Below are 19132 nucleotides of genomic sequence, written 5' to 3'. Positions count from 1 at the left end.
GCGCCGGCTTCTTTGCATTGTTTTAAAAACTAATTGAGAACCCTTTCCATTGTGTTGCTCCCTAATCTCTTACATAGAGATCATGTTGATCCAGTTCCATAAGAGCACGTGGCCAGGAAAAATATTTCTCCTGATTACTTGCTTTACCTTCTGTCTTCTATAGTGAATTTTTTTTTTTTTTTTTTGACAGGCAGAGTTAGACAGTGAGAGAGACAGAGAGAAAGGTCTTCCTTCCCTTGATTCACCCCCTAAATGGCCACTATGGCTGACGTACTGCACCGATCCAAAGCCAGGAGCTAGGTGCCTCCTCCTTGTCTCCCATGCGAGTGCAGGGCCCAAGCACCTGGGCCATCCTCCACTGCTTTCCTGGGCCACAGCAGAGAGCTGTACTGGAAGAAGAACAACTGGGAACAGAATCCAGTGCCCCAACCGGGACTAGAACCCGGGGTGCCGGCACCGCAGGTGGAGGATTGGCCAAGTGAGCCACGGTGCCGGCCTATAGTGAAATTTTTTACCAGTGTTTTGCCATCTTTGTTTTAGCTCTTAGACCTTTGAGAGGTTGTCCTCAGTTATGACAGCTTTTGTAAATGTGAAGGTATTTATTACATGTAATTCTATTGTAAACCTCTATAAAACTTTTTGGAAGTTCTGGAATAGGTTAGTATGTAATATGATTATAACTAAATGAAGCTAATTGTATAAGAAAAATTTTTTTTTGCAATATAACTTTAAAATAAGTAACATACAGTATTGCTTTTATTTGATTTATGTGTTAGGTTTTAATGCTAAAAGTTTGTCTTGTTACGAAATACATTACTGTAGTTTTCTGAATCTCTTCTTTTTGTAGTTTCAATAAGAATCCCTAATTAAACTGTTTTCATCATTCCTTTTAAAAAACTTACCAAGACTGTCTTTAAAAAACTAGCTGAGTTTTTCTCCTGAAGATTATGCAAACAGTTCATAGAGCTCTTCACAGGTTATTAATGTTGCTTTCTAATGGCCTGGTTAAACAGAATGGTGATATTCACATCACTAATCCTAGTGGTTTAAATGTCTGCTTCCTCTTGCAACGTAGCAGTTTTTGCCACAGACTAATGGGAGAAAGGGGCAGCTCATCTCTTAGAAACCATGTGCTGGAAGAAGACATTTTTGGCTGGGAATCAAAGGCCAAGAGAATGAACTGTTGGCTGTGGTCAGTGACTGGAAAGGGAAACAAGGTGCCTGCAGCAGCTGAGGTTGCTGTTCTTTACCTTACAGCTGTGGGCCCTTGTCTCCCCTCTTTTGCTGCTGGAACTTAGCCCTGAAAGAAGCAGCATCTTTCCCTGACTTCCTCTGCCCATAAATGAGAAGTTGGAAATGGGGAGCAAGGGAAGGGGAAGGGAAAGCGTTTGCTGGTGGCCTGCTGGTAGAGGGGTCATGTCTGAGGGTCACTTTGCTCACTATTGCGCTTCAACAAGTTTTCCTGGTGTTCTCTTATCATAAATTTTTACCCTCTAAATACACGTAAACATTTTTAAGTGATAGCATTCCCTTTTAAAATGTCAGCTTTATATAAAACAGTTTCTATGGTCACCCCAACTATGGAGATTACATCAATTATTTGAAATAGATGGGTTTCATATTTCTTTCTTAGCCTGTGTTTTACATGTCTTATATTTGAATTTTTAAAGTGTAGCTTTTATGGCTCAATTTCCTTTTTTTTTTTTAAATCATTGTCCACTCTTTCACTCTATTTATTTATTTATGTATTTAAGATTTATTTTATTTATTTGAAAGACAATTAACAGAGTGAGATAGAGACAGAGAGAGAGGTCTTCCATCTGCTGGTTCACTCCCCAGATGGCCACAACAGCCGGAGCTATGCCGGTCCGAAGCCAGGATCCAGGAGCTTCCTCTGGGTCTCCCACATGGGTGCAGGGGCCCAAGGACCTGCAATCCCAGGCCATAGCAGAGAGCTAGATCAGAAGTGGAGCTGCCAGGACTAGAACCGGCACCTATATGGGATGCCGGCACTTCGGGCCATGGCTTTAACCTGCTGCGCCATGGCACCAGCCCCAGTGATTCAGTTTTCAAAATTATACTGAGCCGGTGCCACGGCTCACTAGGCTAATCCTCCGCCTTGCGGCGCCGGCACACCGGGTTCTAGTCCCGGTCAGGGCGCCGGATTCTGTCCCGGTTGCCCCTCTTCCAGGCCAGCTCTCTGCTGTGGCCAGGGAGTGCAGTGGAGGATGGCCCAAGTGCTTGGGCCCTGCACCCCATGGGAGACCAGGAGAAGTACCTGGCTCCTGCCATCGGATCAGCGCGGTGCGCCGGCTGCGGCAGCCATTGGAGGGTGAACCAACAGCAAAAGGAAGACCTTTCTCTCTGTCTCTTTCTCTTACTGTCCACTCTGCCTGTAAAAAAAAAAAAAAAAAAAAAAATTATACTGTAGCAAGTAGAATTTATCATTGACTTGTAACTCCCTTTTTTTGCTGGGGTAAAGATATTTTATTTTTGCAAGGCAAATTAATTTTGCTAAGGCTGCTTTCTGCATAAGTCAATGTTGATTTACTTTCCTGTCTTTTCCCTATTTCTAAACTCCCAAACTGCCCAAATGCTTATAATTTTTTATGACCTTTAAACATTCAAAAAGAAATATACTGTTACTCTGTGGACTGTATGGAATGCTAAAGGCACTGTTTATACTAACAGAGGTAGTTTATGTAATGTATGATTGAAAGTATACCTTGAAACTTTATGAAAGTTGTCTCGATAGAGCTAATAGCTTTTTAGTGAAGAGAATTAAGGGGAAGAAAATCTTATTTTTGAGAAATAGTCATCAGAGAAATTTAGCAATTTTGCTACATTCAAGTAAGAGCTTTTTTATTTTAAATTTTGATAATTAGTTCTGACAGGATTCCAAATTAAAGTTAGATTCTTATTTGTTATTTAGCTACTCTGGATCCATTCTGTTTTGTCTTTAGAGTTCTTTGAGACTTTCTGAAACCCAGTCATAGAGAAATAATCTTAAGCATCTAGTTTTGGGTTTTAAAAAATATTTATTGAATTTTTTCTTAACTATTCAGATTATTAAAGATAAAATTAAGAATTCTTGTGCCTTCATAACCTTGCAAAACCCTTGTTTTTCTGTTCTTGTAAGATTCTTTTTTTATAAATATTTGACTTACATTTAAATATACTATTAAGACAGTAATAATGTAAAACTTACTCCTCCAGCTTTCCTCGCCCTGTGAAGACTACTTGGTTAAATAGAACTGCACCAGCACAAAACAAAGATTCTGTGATTCCTACTCTTGAAAGTGTGGTCTTTGGTATTAACTACACAAAACAGTTATCACCTGATGTAAGAGTTGAATATGTTTATAAATTACTTTTCTTTCTTATTTTGAAAGGAATATTTATAGTTATTTTATCTGTGGATGTAATTTCTTTCATTGTTTGAGCTCAGCAACTAATTACATATGATTTTTATAAATTGGTTTGTTCCAATTGACTTTTATGAGAACTAACCTGATACTTCAACATTTTACAACATTTTGTACAAGAGATCTTTGACAGCTAGTTTCTTTTATTGACTTGTGCTGTCATCCCTTGCTTCCTTACAGACCTGGTAGAATTATTCCTAAAGAGCCTTTAAAGAACAATTGTTAGAATTGAAACCCAGCTTAGAGTAGCGCATGTATAGTTATTACTATCAAAGGAAAGGAGCAATATGCTATAAAAGCAGAGTGCTTCCCTTTAGTCCAAATATAATATGAATCTCATGTGATTTTAAAAAAATCTTAATTTAGTCTGCTTTTTATTAAAAATTACTATAACTGAATTTATAGTGTTATTTGTTAAATTGTATGAATAATTCTAAAGTATTGCTGAATGTCATATATGTTTTAGAATAACTGTAACTGACAGATACTTTGGCATATGTTTTTTATTTTCCCAAGTTTCACGTGTAGTATTTTTAAATGTTTAGTTACTAACACTCTGTATCCTGAATCTGTTCTTTGTTTAGGGTTGCAGCTTCATCATTGCAGATTCCTTCCTGCATCATGCCTATCGGTTTCATTATACACTTTGTGCCACTTTGCTGCTGGCCTTCAAGGGATTGCACAGCTACTTCATTACGGTAACAGAAGAGATTCCCTCTTGTCAGAAACTAGAACTGGGTATGTTAAAAGTAGCCAGACCTATCATACATTTCAAGCCATTCCCTTCATTCTTAGATTGCTAGTCATCAGCTTCACCATAATTTTTCTATACTAAAACTATAATGTTCACATGATTCACTTTTGCTTCTTTATTTCTTCTTTTTCAAACTTTAATAATCACTTTATCCAATTTTTAAAATTTTTTCATTCTACTGAGAATTAACATGTTGGTGCTAAGTTTGAACTGAGTCTTTTGATAAATTTTTTAAAGAGAACATCTTAATATACTACTCCTCTTGATACTTAAGCAAGAAATATACTAGAAAACAAATGTAATTGCCTACAGAATCATAGGAAGGTAAATTAAATCCATACTTTCAGATATTTTACAATCTAAACAGAGTATAAATACTTGAGCCATTTTTATATACATTTGATTTTAAGATCTCTCAAATCTCTATTCCTTTTATTTTACTTTAGGGGATAATGACATTACTCAGTGGTTTAACATTTTGAGAAATTTTTAAATCATTAAAAAAACAAGCTTCAGTTTTAATCCAAATGTAGTATCTGCATATATGCTGCAGTTCATAATGAAAATCATATTTCCTTTTTTATACCATTTGTATTTTGAAAAATGTTTTTACATATATCATTTCATAGAAGATAAATTGTTATGATTTTGTAAAACATGTTTTTATTCAGACTTTTTATGTTTGGAAGCTTTTATTTTCATGTATCAACTTATCACTAAAATACACATTTTACTGATCTCTTCAGACTACATTTTTTATTATATATTTGAATAGATCAGGAATCACTTTTCAAGTTTCACTTAATCAAAATTCTTTGTTTATAACTTTGTTCCTTAAGATCTTTTAATAATATTCATGTACTTTGTAAAATAATCACTGTCAGTGAAAATAGTTATTGGGTTTGAGATTAATTAGGCAATTTTTATAGTTGTTTTAGGTGACAAAAGAACTGCCAGAAAGTATGAGAATTTTGTACCCTATTTCATTTCCACCTGAAAAAATGGTGGATTCTGTGGCACAGCCTCTGAGGGACTACATGGGTTTGGTTAATCCAGTTATTCAGTCAGTTCAGGTCACAGTGCTGTGACTTGACCAGACTGATGTCACTAATTTGACTGTTTGGAATGCTGGAGTCAGTAATCCAAAAGCTTACACTGATAGGCAAGAAGTAGGAAAATGAGTTAATTCATTTTTGACCATGCATTCTTCTTCAAAATAAAAATGGTAGTGGGGAAAGGATCACCTTTTGATCTCTATTCTCTAAAACTTTCTCTTTTTTCCTTACCACTTCAGATAAATTCTGGAGGAGCCTACTGTCTCCAATGTAAATTTTCTTTAAATGTTCTCTTTTGAAAACAAAAGAATCATTTGTGAAGTAGAGCTAATTTAGGTTTTCCCTTATCCTCAGTAAACAAAAAAAATTATGTACCAATATTTTTTAATTTACTGATTTGTAATTCCAAGACATTTTCATTGGAGAATTGCATTATAAATTTTAGTTAGATTTATTAAACTAGAATATTAATGAAGGATAAAATCATGTACCTGAAAAGTAATAATGTAAAACCTAAAAAGCCATTTTTAATGATGTTTCTACAAGAAAATGTGTTAATGGTTTCAGTGTGGAATACTGCAGTAGAATTCAGGAATCATTATCTTGTGCTTAAAAGTGCAAGTTTGGAGACAGTGATGTCACTTACTCATTTTGGTTTTATAAATAAGAAGTAGTTTCCCTTTGCAAGGTAAGGAGGTTGAAAAGAATTGAGAGTGGTACAGGAGTAAGAAAAGGTAAGGATACCCAAAGGCAAGGGAAGTCAAGGAATTACAGGAATAACACTTCTGAACAGTATAATTCCCTTGAGTTTTTTATGAGCACCTACTGTGTAAGGTGTTGTTCTAGGTGCCCAGGAACAATGGGCACTATTTTTAAGTCACTATTATTAAGAATTTTATCTTCATGTCCTCTCACAGCAAAAGTAGTAAGAAATCAGCCCAACACGGGAGTGGGCAGGAGAAACTCATAGGAAGACAAGGCTTATTATGGTTTTAGTATATGACAATGGTTATGTAAGAAAGATGTATGCATATAATTTTCAGGTAGACTTAATATGTAATATTTACAAATGAATAAACACATGAACCACAACCTAACCTAGAAAAAGTGTTTCTCTGAAAGGAAACATATTTATTAGTAATATTTATAACTAGTGATTTAAAAGTTTCTCTTTGCAAAGGCAAATATTTATTTTTAACAGCCTAATGTTAGCATATTATTACCAATTTGTTTATCTAATTTTAGCATGGTAATTCATTTATTAATAAGATTTTCAATTTTTTCTCAGGTACAGCTGGCTTTTGTGTCCTCTATATTACTTGGGGCTTACAGATCTAATACAGGAGTCAGGAGTCAGTTACTAAATGAAGTGAACTTTATTCCAAATCACTTATTTAAAATATTTGATCAGGAAGTAGAATTCTAAAGCAAACTTAAACTTTAGTTTTACCGGTGCCGCGGCTCACTAGGCTAATCCTCTGCCTGCGGTACTGGCACCCCAGGTTCTAGTCCTGTTCAGGGCACCGGTTCTGTCCTGGTTGCTCCTCTTCCAGTCCAGCTCTCTGCTGTGGCCCGGGAGTGCCGTGGAGGATGGCCCAAGTGCTTGGGCCCTGCACCCACATGGGAGACCAGGATAAGCACCTGGCTCCTGGCGTCGGATCAGTGCAGTGCGCCCGCCGCAGAGGCCATTGTGGGGGTGAACGAGCGGTAAAGGAAGACCTTTCTCTCTGTCTGTCTCACTGTCCACTCTGCCTGTCAAAAAAAACTTTAGTTTTAGTTTAGTAAATAATGGAATAAGATTTGTTGTATGAATGAATGGATGAATGAAATAGCACAGTAGTGTTCTCATTACTTGGTAAAGTATAGGCATGAACACATAGCTTATACAGCTTCCTAGAGATTTCTAAAAGCAATATTCATCTTCAGCAATATTTATTAGTGATACTTTGCATTGTTCTTAGACTTTACTTTGCCATTATGTTTTCCTGTCTCTTTCTTAGGAATTTTACTTTATTCCTAAATGCATCCTCTAGGAGAACATCTAAAAATGCTATTAACAATTCAAAATAAAAGCATTTGTTGCATATTGTGAACTATCTACACGGCTTATTTTTATCCTAGCAAAATAAAATTGTGGACACTAATATATTTCCATAATACACTATTTAATAAGCACTTCTATATCCCACAATTTTAATAAGTGAATATAAAATAGTTCTTGATTAGAGAATGTATTTTTCCTTCTGTTGTTCAACACTTTCCCTGGGTTTTCAAGCATATATTTAGCATTCTTAAACTTTACCATGCTTAAAAATTTTATCTAAACTTTGTTCCCTCTTTTAAAATAATACTACTTTAAATTCCTTTCTTCTTTACCTTTATGTTTGCCCTAAATAAATGATGTACATTTTTTTGATGACATGTAATGGAGTAGCAGTTTTGTTGTAAGGAACTTAGAAAAAATGAGAATCAGGTGTTCTGGAATCTAGGTTTTTTTTGTTTTTTTTTTTTGGCAAGTCAAATAACCATCTGAGCCACTTGTTAAAGCAAGGAGTTGTCCTAGCTGATCTTGAGATCCCTGCCAACACTAAAATTCTGAGTCTAAGAGATTAAAACATAAAAAAAAATTGAATGATGAAAATATTGAGTAGCACATTCATTTAAATAGAAAAACAAGTAATATAACCTTGAATGTACATCATTTGTAATTCTGATATGCTAATTAACTAACACTGCATTGTCAGATCAATACTAAGTCTATTATTAACAGGTTGGAAAATTCTAGTAAATTTTGTTATAAAAGGAGTATGGTAACTAGTACTGTGTGCAATCCTTATAACTAGCCAAGACCAACATGCAGGTCCTATATGAACGCCTTCTCAGAAGAAAACAGCCTCGAACCCAGAAAGACACCTGTGTAGGTACGTTTACAATTAGGTTAAGTAAATAATCCCGTTTAATTAGTTTGTGAGTTCTCTTTAAATTAGTATCAAATTTCATCAATATTTATATATTGGTACAGTGTGTTCCCACCACTTTTACTTGAGAACTTACCTCTAGATTCAATTTGGTTTGTAAATAAGTTTTGATTATTTTAATTAATTTGTAATATTGAATTTTTTATCTAAAACTGGAAATGCTAAATGTAAAAATCTCTTACAGTTTCTACTCAGCTCTTTCAAATTTGCAAGAACTTGATAGTTTATACTGTCTAAAATTTGTTCAAAGTAATCTTATCTTTGGATAGACTTAATAATAATGAAATGTGATTTAAGAAGTAAAGCTAGTTTTAAGGTTTTCAGAAATAAAGATTTGGTTTAAATGTTTTAATCATTTTGCAGTGATGTTTTCATTCTAAATTAAAAAAAAGCTAAAATAACACTGGCTCACAACTATCCAGATATGTTACATATGTTACAGGAATTATTCTTGTTATTTATATATTTATATATTTTAGAATTTTCTTAAATAGTGCTAGTACATAATTTAGTCTTTACGGGAATGTGAAAGCTTTTATTTTGTGTTTAGTATACTCTCAGTTGCATTTTTTTAAATGATGAGAGCTATAGAAATTTGAAAAATGAAATAGAATCAATATATACATTTCTCGGTTTTCAGAAATACAAACAAGGAAATTAAGAAGCCAGATTCCTCAGTATTTCTCAGATAAAAACTAAATATTTAAATTGTGTAGTTTTCAGTAAAACTAATAAGAGAAACCAATTTTTTTTTGGAATGGAAAAAAGAAAAGTTAAAATTTATTATAATCCTTTTTGGAATATAGCTTTATACTCTCATATAAAATTACTGTAAAATCATAGAATTCATATTATGAAATTGTGGCTATTTATAACATGTTTTATTGTTCTTTTTAGTGATTAAACATACTACTAGTTTAAACTGTTGTATTGCCTTCCTGTTGATTTGTGTGTGAGCATTCTAAATAGTTGAACAGAATGCCACTTAATATCATTATTAAGATATGTGTACAGAAAGAACCAGATTTAGTTGAGTGGAAAAGGACTTGACTAAAACACACAATAAAGTTACTTTACAAACACTTCTATTGAGATGTCTTTTATCCTTAAAACGTAGCACTGTGTTTATGAGTACCTGCTGAGAGATTGAATAGATGAATGGATGGAAAGAGTTAGAAAATAAGTATAAGGTTCTTTGTCTTAGCAGCCCCATTTCTTGTAAGCCTATATCAGAGAAATGATGTACTAGTATATAAAGATAGATGTATAAGCATTTTGTAGTATTGTTGATAGTGGCAAAACACTACAAATATAAATAAGAAAATTCTCATTACTTGGGTAAAGGTTGGAATAAAGAAATTCTGATGCACCTACATCAAGAAATATTATGTAGCTATCTTATTCTTACAAAATCTGACTCCAAAACTAATTTTGTTTATGTGTGTATTTGAAAAATATTGAAGGATATGTTTTAGATTGTAACTTTGGATTATCAGAAGGAGCCAACCTCCACCTCCCCAAAAGGACTTCTATAAGATAATTGTCACATTTATACATTTGTGTACAACTAGATTTTAAACTCATTTAAAAATTCTAAGTCGTTTGAGATCATTTCAATTCTAAAATTTAGAAATTAGGTTTTGCCTTTAAATATTCTTTAAAATACTGTTTGCATTGAAATAACTCTGAAGTAACACTGGCCACATCAAATGTACCACTTTATGCATTCAGGATCTAGTGTGTAAATATTAGAAAAATATATTGAGTTTATTTTTGATTTTTTAAATTCAGAAGTTGAAATATAACCTATTAAACCCAATTTTACTGAATCTCTTCTACCATATGAAAGATCATGAATAATATGAAAATGGATATTAGTGTATAGAAGTTGTGAATTTAATGTAGGGTCAAATGCTAATCCGTATAGTTTTGGAAAAGCCGATATTAGAAGTCACTGATTTTTCTGACAATGAAATGATTTACTATGCTGTTACAGTTCTTTACAAGAATGCATTTAAATTTGAATTCTAGTTAAAAATTAAGTATATCTAAAGGTGATGTTTCAGATCTTAGTGTGAGTCCTTCCCTGCATAAAAATAACTAATTAATAAATCTTTGTATTTGGTTTTTGTAATCCCTTATAACTATGAAGGAACTTCAAAAGTTCATGGAAAATAGAATTAAAAGACAGATTTATTTGGTACAAAGAATTCTTTAAATCCTTGCTTACTTTTTTTATAATGTTCATTTTCACGAATTTTTGAAGACCCCTTGTATGCGTGGATTTCAGAATTCATCTGCACTAAAACAAACTTTAAATTTGAGTTTTCTGTGGACCTTTTGAAGTACTCTATATTATCAGTTTTAATTACAAATCCCTACACTCTTTTATAGATAATTGTGGCATTCATTAAGCCAGGATATTAGGCAAAAATTTGCCCAAGTTTAAGAATCTCATGGAAAGCTAAATTTATTAAACCAAATGAAGAACTTTTTATTGAAAAGAATTTTGTCTTTCATTTTTATTAAATAGCCAATACTCCACATATCTTTTAAAAATGATTCTGTTATAAAAATGAAATTTATTTGAACTTTTTAGGAATAGCATTTGTTAAAACAGGCACACATACATATAACACAAAACTTTAGTGGAGATAACAAAATATGAAATGCAGTAAAACCTACTTAGATGTTTTGTCTTTACTGTGACACAGCTGTGCAAGTTACTTTACAGATACAGTCAATGTTTTCTTGATAACGTTGGCTTCTTGTGAAAAATAAAACACTATTTTATAATCACAACAAAGAATTAAGTTGATTATCCCATTATATACATAATGAGTGTGTTCATGAAAATACACTACATTGAAATTTAATTCAGTGAATATAGTCCAGATAGTTCTTAATATTATGGAGTTTTAAAAGGGAATTTAATTTACTTTTATAATTTCCAAGATAATTTTTGGATCTAACATTGAAATATTTCCTCTAATTACTCTTTACTCATTTCAGAGGAAATGGATGTAGAAGCTCGACTTACTGAACTATGTGAAGAAGTAAAGGTACTTGGATTTTTGAAATTCACATTATTAACTTATTTGAGTGACCTCTGTTTCCTATTCTAAATATTTTGTCTAAAGATAGAATTTTAAGTAATTGTTTATCTTTCCCAAAATACAAATATGAAGTGGTCAACTATGGTAGAACCACACCCTAGTTGGTTAAATGCATTTGACTTTACCATGAAGTTAACTTATCTTTTTAAAACTGTATTATTATTATTATAAATGATATAACAAAGATATCAACCAACCAAAAGTGTATATTTCTTGTATATTTCTTCTACTTCAGTCGAACATTTTCTGGACAGATTTTTAAAATGCCACTTAAACGTGCATAATTTTATAAAATGTTATTGTTTAAAAATGAAAATTGTAGCCGGCGCCGCGGCTCACTAGGCTAATCCTCCGCCTAGCGGCGCCGGCACACCGGGTTCTAGTCCCGGTTGGGGCGCCGGATTCTGTCCCGGTTGCCCCTCTTCCAGGCCAGCCCTCTGCTGTGGCCAGGGAGTGCAGTGGACGATGGCCCAGGTGCTTGGACCCTGCACCCCATGGGAGACCAGGAAAAAGCACCTGGCTCCTGGCTCCTGCCATCGGATCAGCGCGGTGCGCCAGCCGCAGCGGCCATTGGAGGGTGAACCAACGGCAAAGGAAGACCTTTCTCTCTGTCTCTCTCTCTCTCACTGTCCACTCTGCCTGTCAAAAAAAAAAAAAAAAAAAAAGAAAAAAAGAAAGTTGTTTTATTTCAGCAAATTAATTTTTGTATCAGACTGTTTTTCCAGTTCATTTTTGCAATTACATGAGTAAATTTTTCTTTTCTTTTTTTGTCAAGAAATTAAATATTTTCATTATTTTAAATTCACTGTTTGCTTTTGGTCAACTATTAAGGGAAAAAATCAGCGATATAAATCAAATGAAAATATGTTTTTGATATGGAATGTATTTCTATTATAAATTTGAATGAGAACTAGACTTTTGATAAATGTATCTTCTTAAAAATTATACATGTGCAAGCTATATAAGAAATTTTGTTAACTATCGAGAAATTTTAACATAATTCAAAGAAGATAAATATTTTCTTTGAGAAATCACCAATGTTCTTATAATATTGTTGCTCCAAAGAATAGTAAATGCTTAAAAATAATGTTACAATGTATCTAATTAATATGAAAAATCCAGTGTTTCACTGAATTTAAATAAAACTTGAGTAAAGATGATATGCCAGCATAGACAATCACCAAAAAGTATGTTTTTTAACTGTATCATATTAATAAGTCTAAATCGAAATCCCAGTGAGAATTTTACGTTTATTTTTGAAATCATTATAAAAAACATAAGGATAGTTAAGAGAAAACCTTTAAATAAATAATAACATAAATGTATAAGAACTCACCCAAGTGGACACTAAAGTATTTATAAGACTATAATAATAGAAATAAGGTAAGGGGCTGGTGCTATGGCGCCAGCATCGCGTATGTTCACAAGTTCTAGTCCCAGCTGCCCCACTTCCAATGCAGCTCCTAGCTAATGCACCTGAGAAAGCAGTGGAAGATAGCCCAAGTGCTTGGGCCCCTGCACCCACGTGGGAGACCCAGAAGAAGCTCTTAACTCCTGTCTTTGGATTAGCCCAGTTCCCACTGTCATGACCATTTGGGAAGTGAACCAGCAGATGGAAGATCTCTCTGTCTCTTCCTCTCTCTTTCTCTATACCTCTGCCTTTCAAATTAATAAATCAATCTTTAAATGATTGAATTATTTTTAAAAAGGTAGATTTTTTCTCTACTCTAAGAAAATTTAAAGACAAATGGAACTAAATATCTTGAAAATAGTCATCAGTATATTTAATAATTGAGTTTATAATAAAATGTCAAGAATATTGGAGTTTATAAATGGTGTGGTAGGTGCCGGCATAGAGTAGCAAGTAAAGCCACCACCAGCGATGCTGGGATCCCATGGGATCCCATATGGGTGCCAGTGCGTGTCCTGGCTTTTCTACTTCTGATTCAGCTCCCCGCTAATAGCCTGGGAAAAGCAGCAGAAGATGGCCCAAGTGTTTAGACCCCTAACCCCCATGTGGGTGACCTGGATGAAGCTTCTGGCTCCTAGTGTTGCAGTCAGTTAGGGAGTAAACCAGCAGATGGAAGATCTCTCTCTTTCTGTCTCCCTTTGTCTTTGTAACTCAGACTTTAAGTAAATAAATAAATCTTGGAAAAAAAGGAAAGAAATAGCATGGTAAACTTAGCTCTGCTTTCCAAGCTACAGAAGCAGTTCTAAATGAACTAAGGAGTTAAATGTCCAAAAATACTAGGAGGAAATTAGCTTCATATGTGTGTAAATATAAGCAATCTTATCTTGGAATATGGAATACTTTCTTCAGACTAAAGTAAAGAACAAAAAAAAGAAAAAAAGATATTGATGATTTGAAATGTCTTTATAACAAAATGCACCATAAATAAAGTTGAAAGTAAGGAATAAATAAGAGAATCTTTGCTGTATCAAAAACAAATGATTAATGCTCACAACATTAAGGAGCTGCCATCTATCCATTTCAAAACATTACCTTTTGTGAGGAAGCAATATATAGAAGCAATGTACAAATAAGCAGTTCTTAGCAGAACAGGTTAGATATCAAAATGATACTTGCTCTTATTGAAAACCAAAATGCAGATTTAAATAGTAAAGTGGGTTTTTTGCTCATGAAATTTGTAAAAAAACAAAGTGACTACTATTCTCTATTGTTCGTGGTGTAGGGAACCTAGTATTTGCATACATTATTGGTGACAGTTTAAGTCAGTATAATTTTTTTTCAATTTATCAATCTGTTTTAAAAGCATTTATTAAATGCACATTACCTTCCACACAGCAGCTTTTATTTAATATTCTATTTTTAAAAAATACTCATGTGTGTGAAAAAATGAATGCAAAAATTTATTTTATTTTATTTTTTTTATTTTTTTAACTTTTATTTAATAAATATAAATTTCCAGAATACACCTTTTGGATTATAGCGGCTTTTCCCCCCCATAACCTCCCTCCCACCCGCAACCATCCCATCTCCCACTCCCTCTCCCATCCTATTCACATCAAGATTCATTTTCAATTATCTTTATATACAGAAGATCAATTTAGTATATATTAAGTAAAGATTTCAACAGTTTGCACCCACACAGACACACAAAGTATAAAGTACTGTTTGAGTACTAGTTATGCCGTTATTCACATTGTACAACACATTGAGGACAGAGATCCTGCATGGGGAGTAAGTGCACAGTGACTCCTGTTGTTGAGTTAACAATTGACACTCTTATTTATGACATCAGGAATCACCAGAGGCTCTTGTCATGAGTTGCCTAGGCTATGGAAGCCTCTTGAGTTTGCCAGCTCCGATCTTATTTAGACAAGGCCATAGTCAAAGTGGAAGTTCTCTCCTCCCTTCAGAGAAAGGTGCCTCCTTTGATGGCCTGTTCTTTCCACTGGAATCTCACTTACAGAGATCTTTCATTTAGGTTTTGTTTTTGTTTTTGTTTTGCCAGAGTGTCTTGGCTTTCCATGCCTGAAATACTCTCGTGGGCTTATTAGCCAGATCTGAATGCCTTAAGGGCTGATTCTGAGGCCAGAGTGTTATTTAGGACATCTTTAATGCAAAAATTTCAACATTAATTATTATAAATGCATTTAAGAGAAATATATTTAAAAGAATCAAGTGAATCTCTCTGTTTCACCATGGATCATTTAATTCAAGAAGTATTTGTTGGTCAGGTACTGGTTTTATGGTGAAAGTCTTCAGGACATATTAATAGGGAATCAAAAGTGAATAAAATTATGAACAAATATTTCATATATGCAAAAAAATCCCAAAAAGCTATGTGTGAAATTGATTATATAATTACATATGAAATATTCGAAGATATAGTTCAAGCTCTTAAGAGTAATACAGAAGGGGGGGCCAGCACCATGGCTTACTTGGTTAATCCTCCGCCTGTGGCGCCGGCATCCCATATGAGCACCAGGTTCTAGTCCCGGTTGCTCCTCTTCCAGTCCAGCTCTCTGCTGTGGTCTGGGAAGGCAGTGGAGGATGGCCCAAGTGCTTGAGCCCTGCACCCGCATGGGAGACCAGGAGGAAGCACCTGGCTCCTGACTTCAGATCAGTGCTTCAGATCAGTGTAGTGCCGGCCGAAGCGGCCTTTTGGGGAGTGAACCACCGGAAGGAAAACCTTTCTCTCTGTCTCTCACTGTCCATAACCTGTCAAATAAATAAAATAAATAAATAAATAAAGAGTAATACAGAAGGGACCAGAATTGGGATGTAGCAGGTAAATATGCTGCCTGTGATGCTGGCATCCCAAATGGGCACTGACCTTTTCTAGGTCCAGCTGCTGCACTTTGAATTCCTCTCCCTGCTGATGTGCTTGGTAAACCAGTGGAAATTTGGGCCTCTGCACCTATGTGGGAAGCTTGGAAGAAGCTCCTGGCTCCTGGCTTCAGCTTGGCCCAGCCCTGGTCGTTGTAGCTATTTGAGGAGTCAACCAGTGGATGGAAGACCTCTCTGTCTCTCATTCTCACTGTAACTGTGCCTTTAAAATAAAAAAAATAATTTTTTAAAATACAAGAGTAATACAGAAAAGAATGGCATGAAGGATGAAGATTCTGAAGAGAATTTATATTATATACATCTTTACTAAATCTTTTATATATATTGCTGATAATTTTTTAAGTACACATTTAAATTTTAGTATGTGTGTGACACTATATGCATCAACAAAGTAAAGTGACAGTAAAGAACTCTTAATAAAAACATGTAATTGCTAGTTTCATATTAGCATAGAATTGATAAAAAATGGTATAATGACAATATTTAAAGAGCTCTTACCAAACATGTAATAATCGTTTTTCGTGTTAGCATAGCATCGACTTCCAATTACAAGAAAGACTAAGTAATAAATCAAAAATATTCAGTCTTATTATCAAAGAAACAGTGTATTCCAGGACCGTTTTAGCCTACTATTGGCTGAGGATTTTTACAGATACTCATACTTTGTAGTCCTTTCCAGAGATTAGTTTGGCAGGATATCTCTAAAGCCCAAGAATATCTCTTCTCAGTATGTAGCAAACAAATAATATACCAAAGAAGTAATCAGAGATTCATATGTGTCGCTCCCCCTCTTGTGGAGGAACAACACCAGACCCTGCGCTGTTCCTTTTGCCCGGCCCTTCCCGGGTTAGCTGCCGGTCCCCCCCACTCCCTGCGGAGGGGCGGCACCCCTGCCGCTTTTCCTGCTTCCACGGAGGAGCAGCACACCGCCAGCCGGCTCTCAGGGGTTCCTCAGATGTTTCCCTCAGATGTTCCTGGTGCATGTTGTTTCTCTCCTCCTTTATAGTCCTTTTCCACCAATCCATGCTCTGCTGCCCACACACCAAGCACACTGCTCTCTTCCAATCCGGAGCAGGATCAGCTCCTGCAGCTTATCAGTCAAATTGGCGAGGCAGCTGCGTAGAAGTTGTTTACTCCTCCCCAGCGCCATATTGTGGGTGAGCAGATGCGTAGAATTAGTCCTAGCAGTTCCAATAAATTAGTCTAGTCTCAGTTGCTCCCCACACATATGGAAAGTTATGATTCTGAGAATGGTAACTTAGATATCTAATGTATGGTTAAACAAATTTTGAGACATTTATAATCTAACAAATCTAGACTACCTCAAAAATGGTATTCTCAAAAAATGTTTGATGCTGTAGTAAGTGAAAATAGCTTAAAACTGTATGATTTAAGGTTGAAAAAATGGAACTGTATATACTAAAATGAACTTTTGAAGTTTGTATAAGCTGGGGGAGTAATTTATATTTTTTTAAGATTTATTTATTTATTTGAAAATCAGAGTTACACACAAAGAGGAGAGGCAGAGAGAAAGAGAGGGCTTCAGTCCACTGGTTCACTTCTCATTTGGCCATGATAGCCGGAGCTGTGCTGATCCAAAGCCAGGAACCAGGAGCTTCCTCTGGGTCTCCCACGTGGGTGCAGGGGCCCAAGCACTTGGGCCATCTTCTGCTGCTTTCCCAGGCCATAGAAGAGAGCTGGATAGGAAGTGGAGCAGCTGGGACACGAACTGGTGCCCATATGGGATGCCAGCACTGCAGGAGGCGGCTTTATCTGCTACGCCACAGCACCAGCCCCAATTATTTATACTTGAAGAGACTGAAAAAGTGTATACTTCATTCAGCTTACGGTAAGGCCAAAAGAATTATTTCTACTTTTGTGTTCACTACACTAAGTATATTGCTTGCATTACACTATACTATTTAATTACTCTCAAATGTTTCTCTAGCTCTTCTTTGTCTACACTACAGTAAAAACATGATTGGGGGCTGGCACAGCAGGTTAAGCTGACACATGTGATGCCATTATCCCATATGAGCAGTGGTTTGTGTCCTAGCTGCTCCACTTCTGATCCAGTTCCTTAGGAGTAACAGGACCCTGGCTTCAGTCTGGCCAAGTCCCAGTCCCAACCATTGCAGCCATTTGGGGAGTAAACCAGCAGATGGAAAATGTCTTCCTGTTTCTCCCTCTCTCTACCTCTGCCTTTCAAATACATAAAAATAAATCTTTTAAAAATAAAAACATCCGTGGAACAGTAACACTGCAGCTGTCAGCTTATTTTAGCATACATTGTAATCTCTATATGTGTTTTAAGAGAAACATGAAAAACTTTTTACTTTAGACTGTTTCTTGAGGTAAAATACATCTTCACCCTGTTAGCATCCATTACAGAATTCTAGACCTTTTAAGCATTTTCCGAGTTTTTCATAAATTCTGGGAGCTTTTTTCTTAGTTTGAGTCTGTAATTCCACAATCATTCATTTATTCACTCAGTAAATATTGAGTAACTACTGTATACCAGAAACCATAGTCACAAAAGTGAATAGTTCATGATTATAATCCCTACCCTTCTTGATAATTTTGCTGATTTTTTATTTATGTTTTCTGAGTTAAGATAAATAAATGGAAGCTTGATTTGGGTTAGGGAAGAAAAGCATGTGTGGTTGTAGGCTTTAAAAAAAGCAAAAATTGGGGTAGGCATTTGGCCTAGTGATGAGATACATGTTCCATATATGACTACCTGGACTCAATATTGAGCTCTGGATCCTGACTCCTGCCTTCAACATAGATCCTGGGAGGCAGCAAATTTGGCTCAGGTTGGATTCCTGCCATATGTGTGGGAGATCTTGATTGAATTCTAACTTCCAGTTTAGTCATGGATGTTTAGGGAATGAACTAAAAATCTGAGAGTGACATTTGTGATAAGCAGCATTTAGGGATGTATACTTGTATGTATTTTTAAAATGCCCTATATATCCCAAAATAAATATATTTAATATGTTATCAAAATTTTCTTAAATGCAAAATCTATGGAGAGTGGAGCTATAATTAGTTCAGGTGTAGGTAATGAATCTGGAGCGCAGGAGAAAAATTGATTCAGCAGTCATTGGTTGATATATAGGTGGTAATTAAAACTTAAGGAGTGGCTTTCAACTTTAACTTGCATAGGCTACTTCTGCTTTCTAGTAGAGAAATGAAGTCAGCATCCATCCATATATGAGAGACATCAAAAAGATCTTGGTAAAAGGAAATTAAAAGATTAAAAATTTAAACTTTTTTTCAACATAAGCTCCATCGAATTATTTAGTATATATTCTTAATGAACAAAGGGTCCTGTAAATTTAACCCTGTCAATGCAGTTGATCTTCTGTATATATAAAGATAATTAAAAATGAATCTTAATGAAGAATGGGATGGGAAAGGGAGTAGGAGATAGGATGGTTTGCGGGTAGGAGGGTGGGTATGTAGGGAAGACCACTGTAATCCAAA

At 35.0% G+C, this 19132-nt stretch overlaps 1 protein-coding gene across 32 annotated transcripts in view; it reads left to right on the top strand.

Annotated features, from left to right (window-relative positions):
* Positions 1 to 19132, top strand: part of FAM135A (family with sequence similarity 135 member A) — a 128193-nt gene that overhangs the window by 66712 nt on the left and 42349 nt on the right. For 18 of the 32 annotated variants that reach the window (XM_089333055.1, XM_089333058.1, XM_070073900.2 and 15 more), the window contains 4 exons: positions 3217 to 3343; positions 4010 to 4163; positions 8078 to 8155; positions 11225 to 11274. In XM_089333055.1, coding sequence (XP_089189181.1) covers positions 3217 to 3343; positions 4010 to 4163; positions 8078 to 8155; positions 11225 to 11274 — 409 coding nt within the window. Of the gene's footprint in view, positions 1 to 3216; positions 3344 to 4009; positions 4164 to 8077; positions 8156 to 11224; positions 11275 to 19132 lie in introns of those variants that run through there. The other 14 variants (XM_089333059.1, XM_089333050.1, XM_089333051.1 and 11 more) reach the window with 4 other exon arrangements.

The sequence above is a fragment of the Oryctolagus cuniculus genome, chromosome 5 (assembly GCF_051225735.1).
Source record: "Oryctolagus cuniculus isolate XC-2025 breed Fujian yellow rabbit chromosome 5, ASM5122573v1, whole genome shotgun sequence".
In the NCBI taxonomy this organism is placed as follows: Eukaryota; Metazoa; Chordata; class Mammalia; order Lagomorpha; family Leporidae; genus Oryctolagus; species Oryctolagus cuniculus.
Note: the sequence above shows the minus strand (reverse complement) of the source record. Positions and strands in the feature narration are given on the sequence as shown.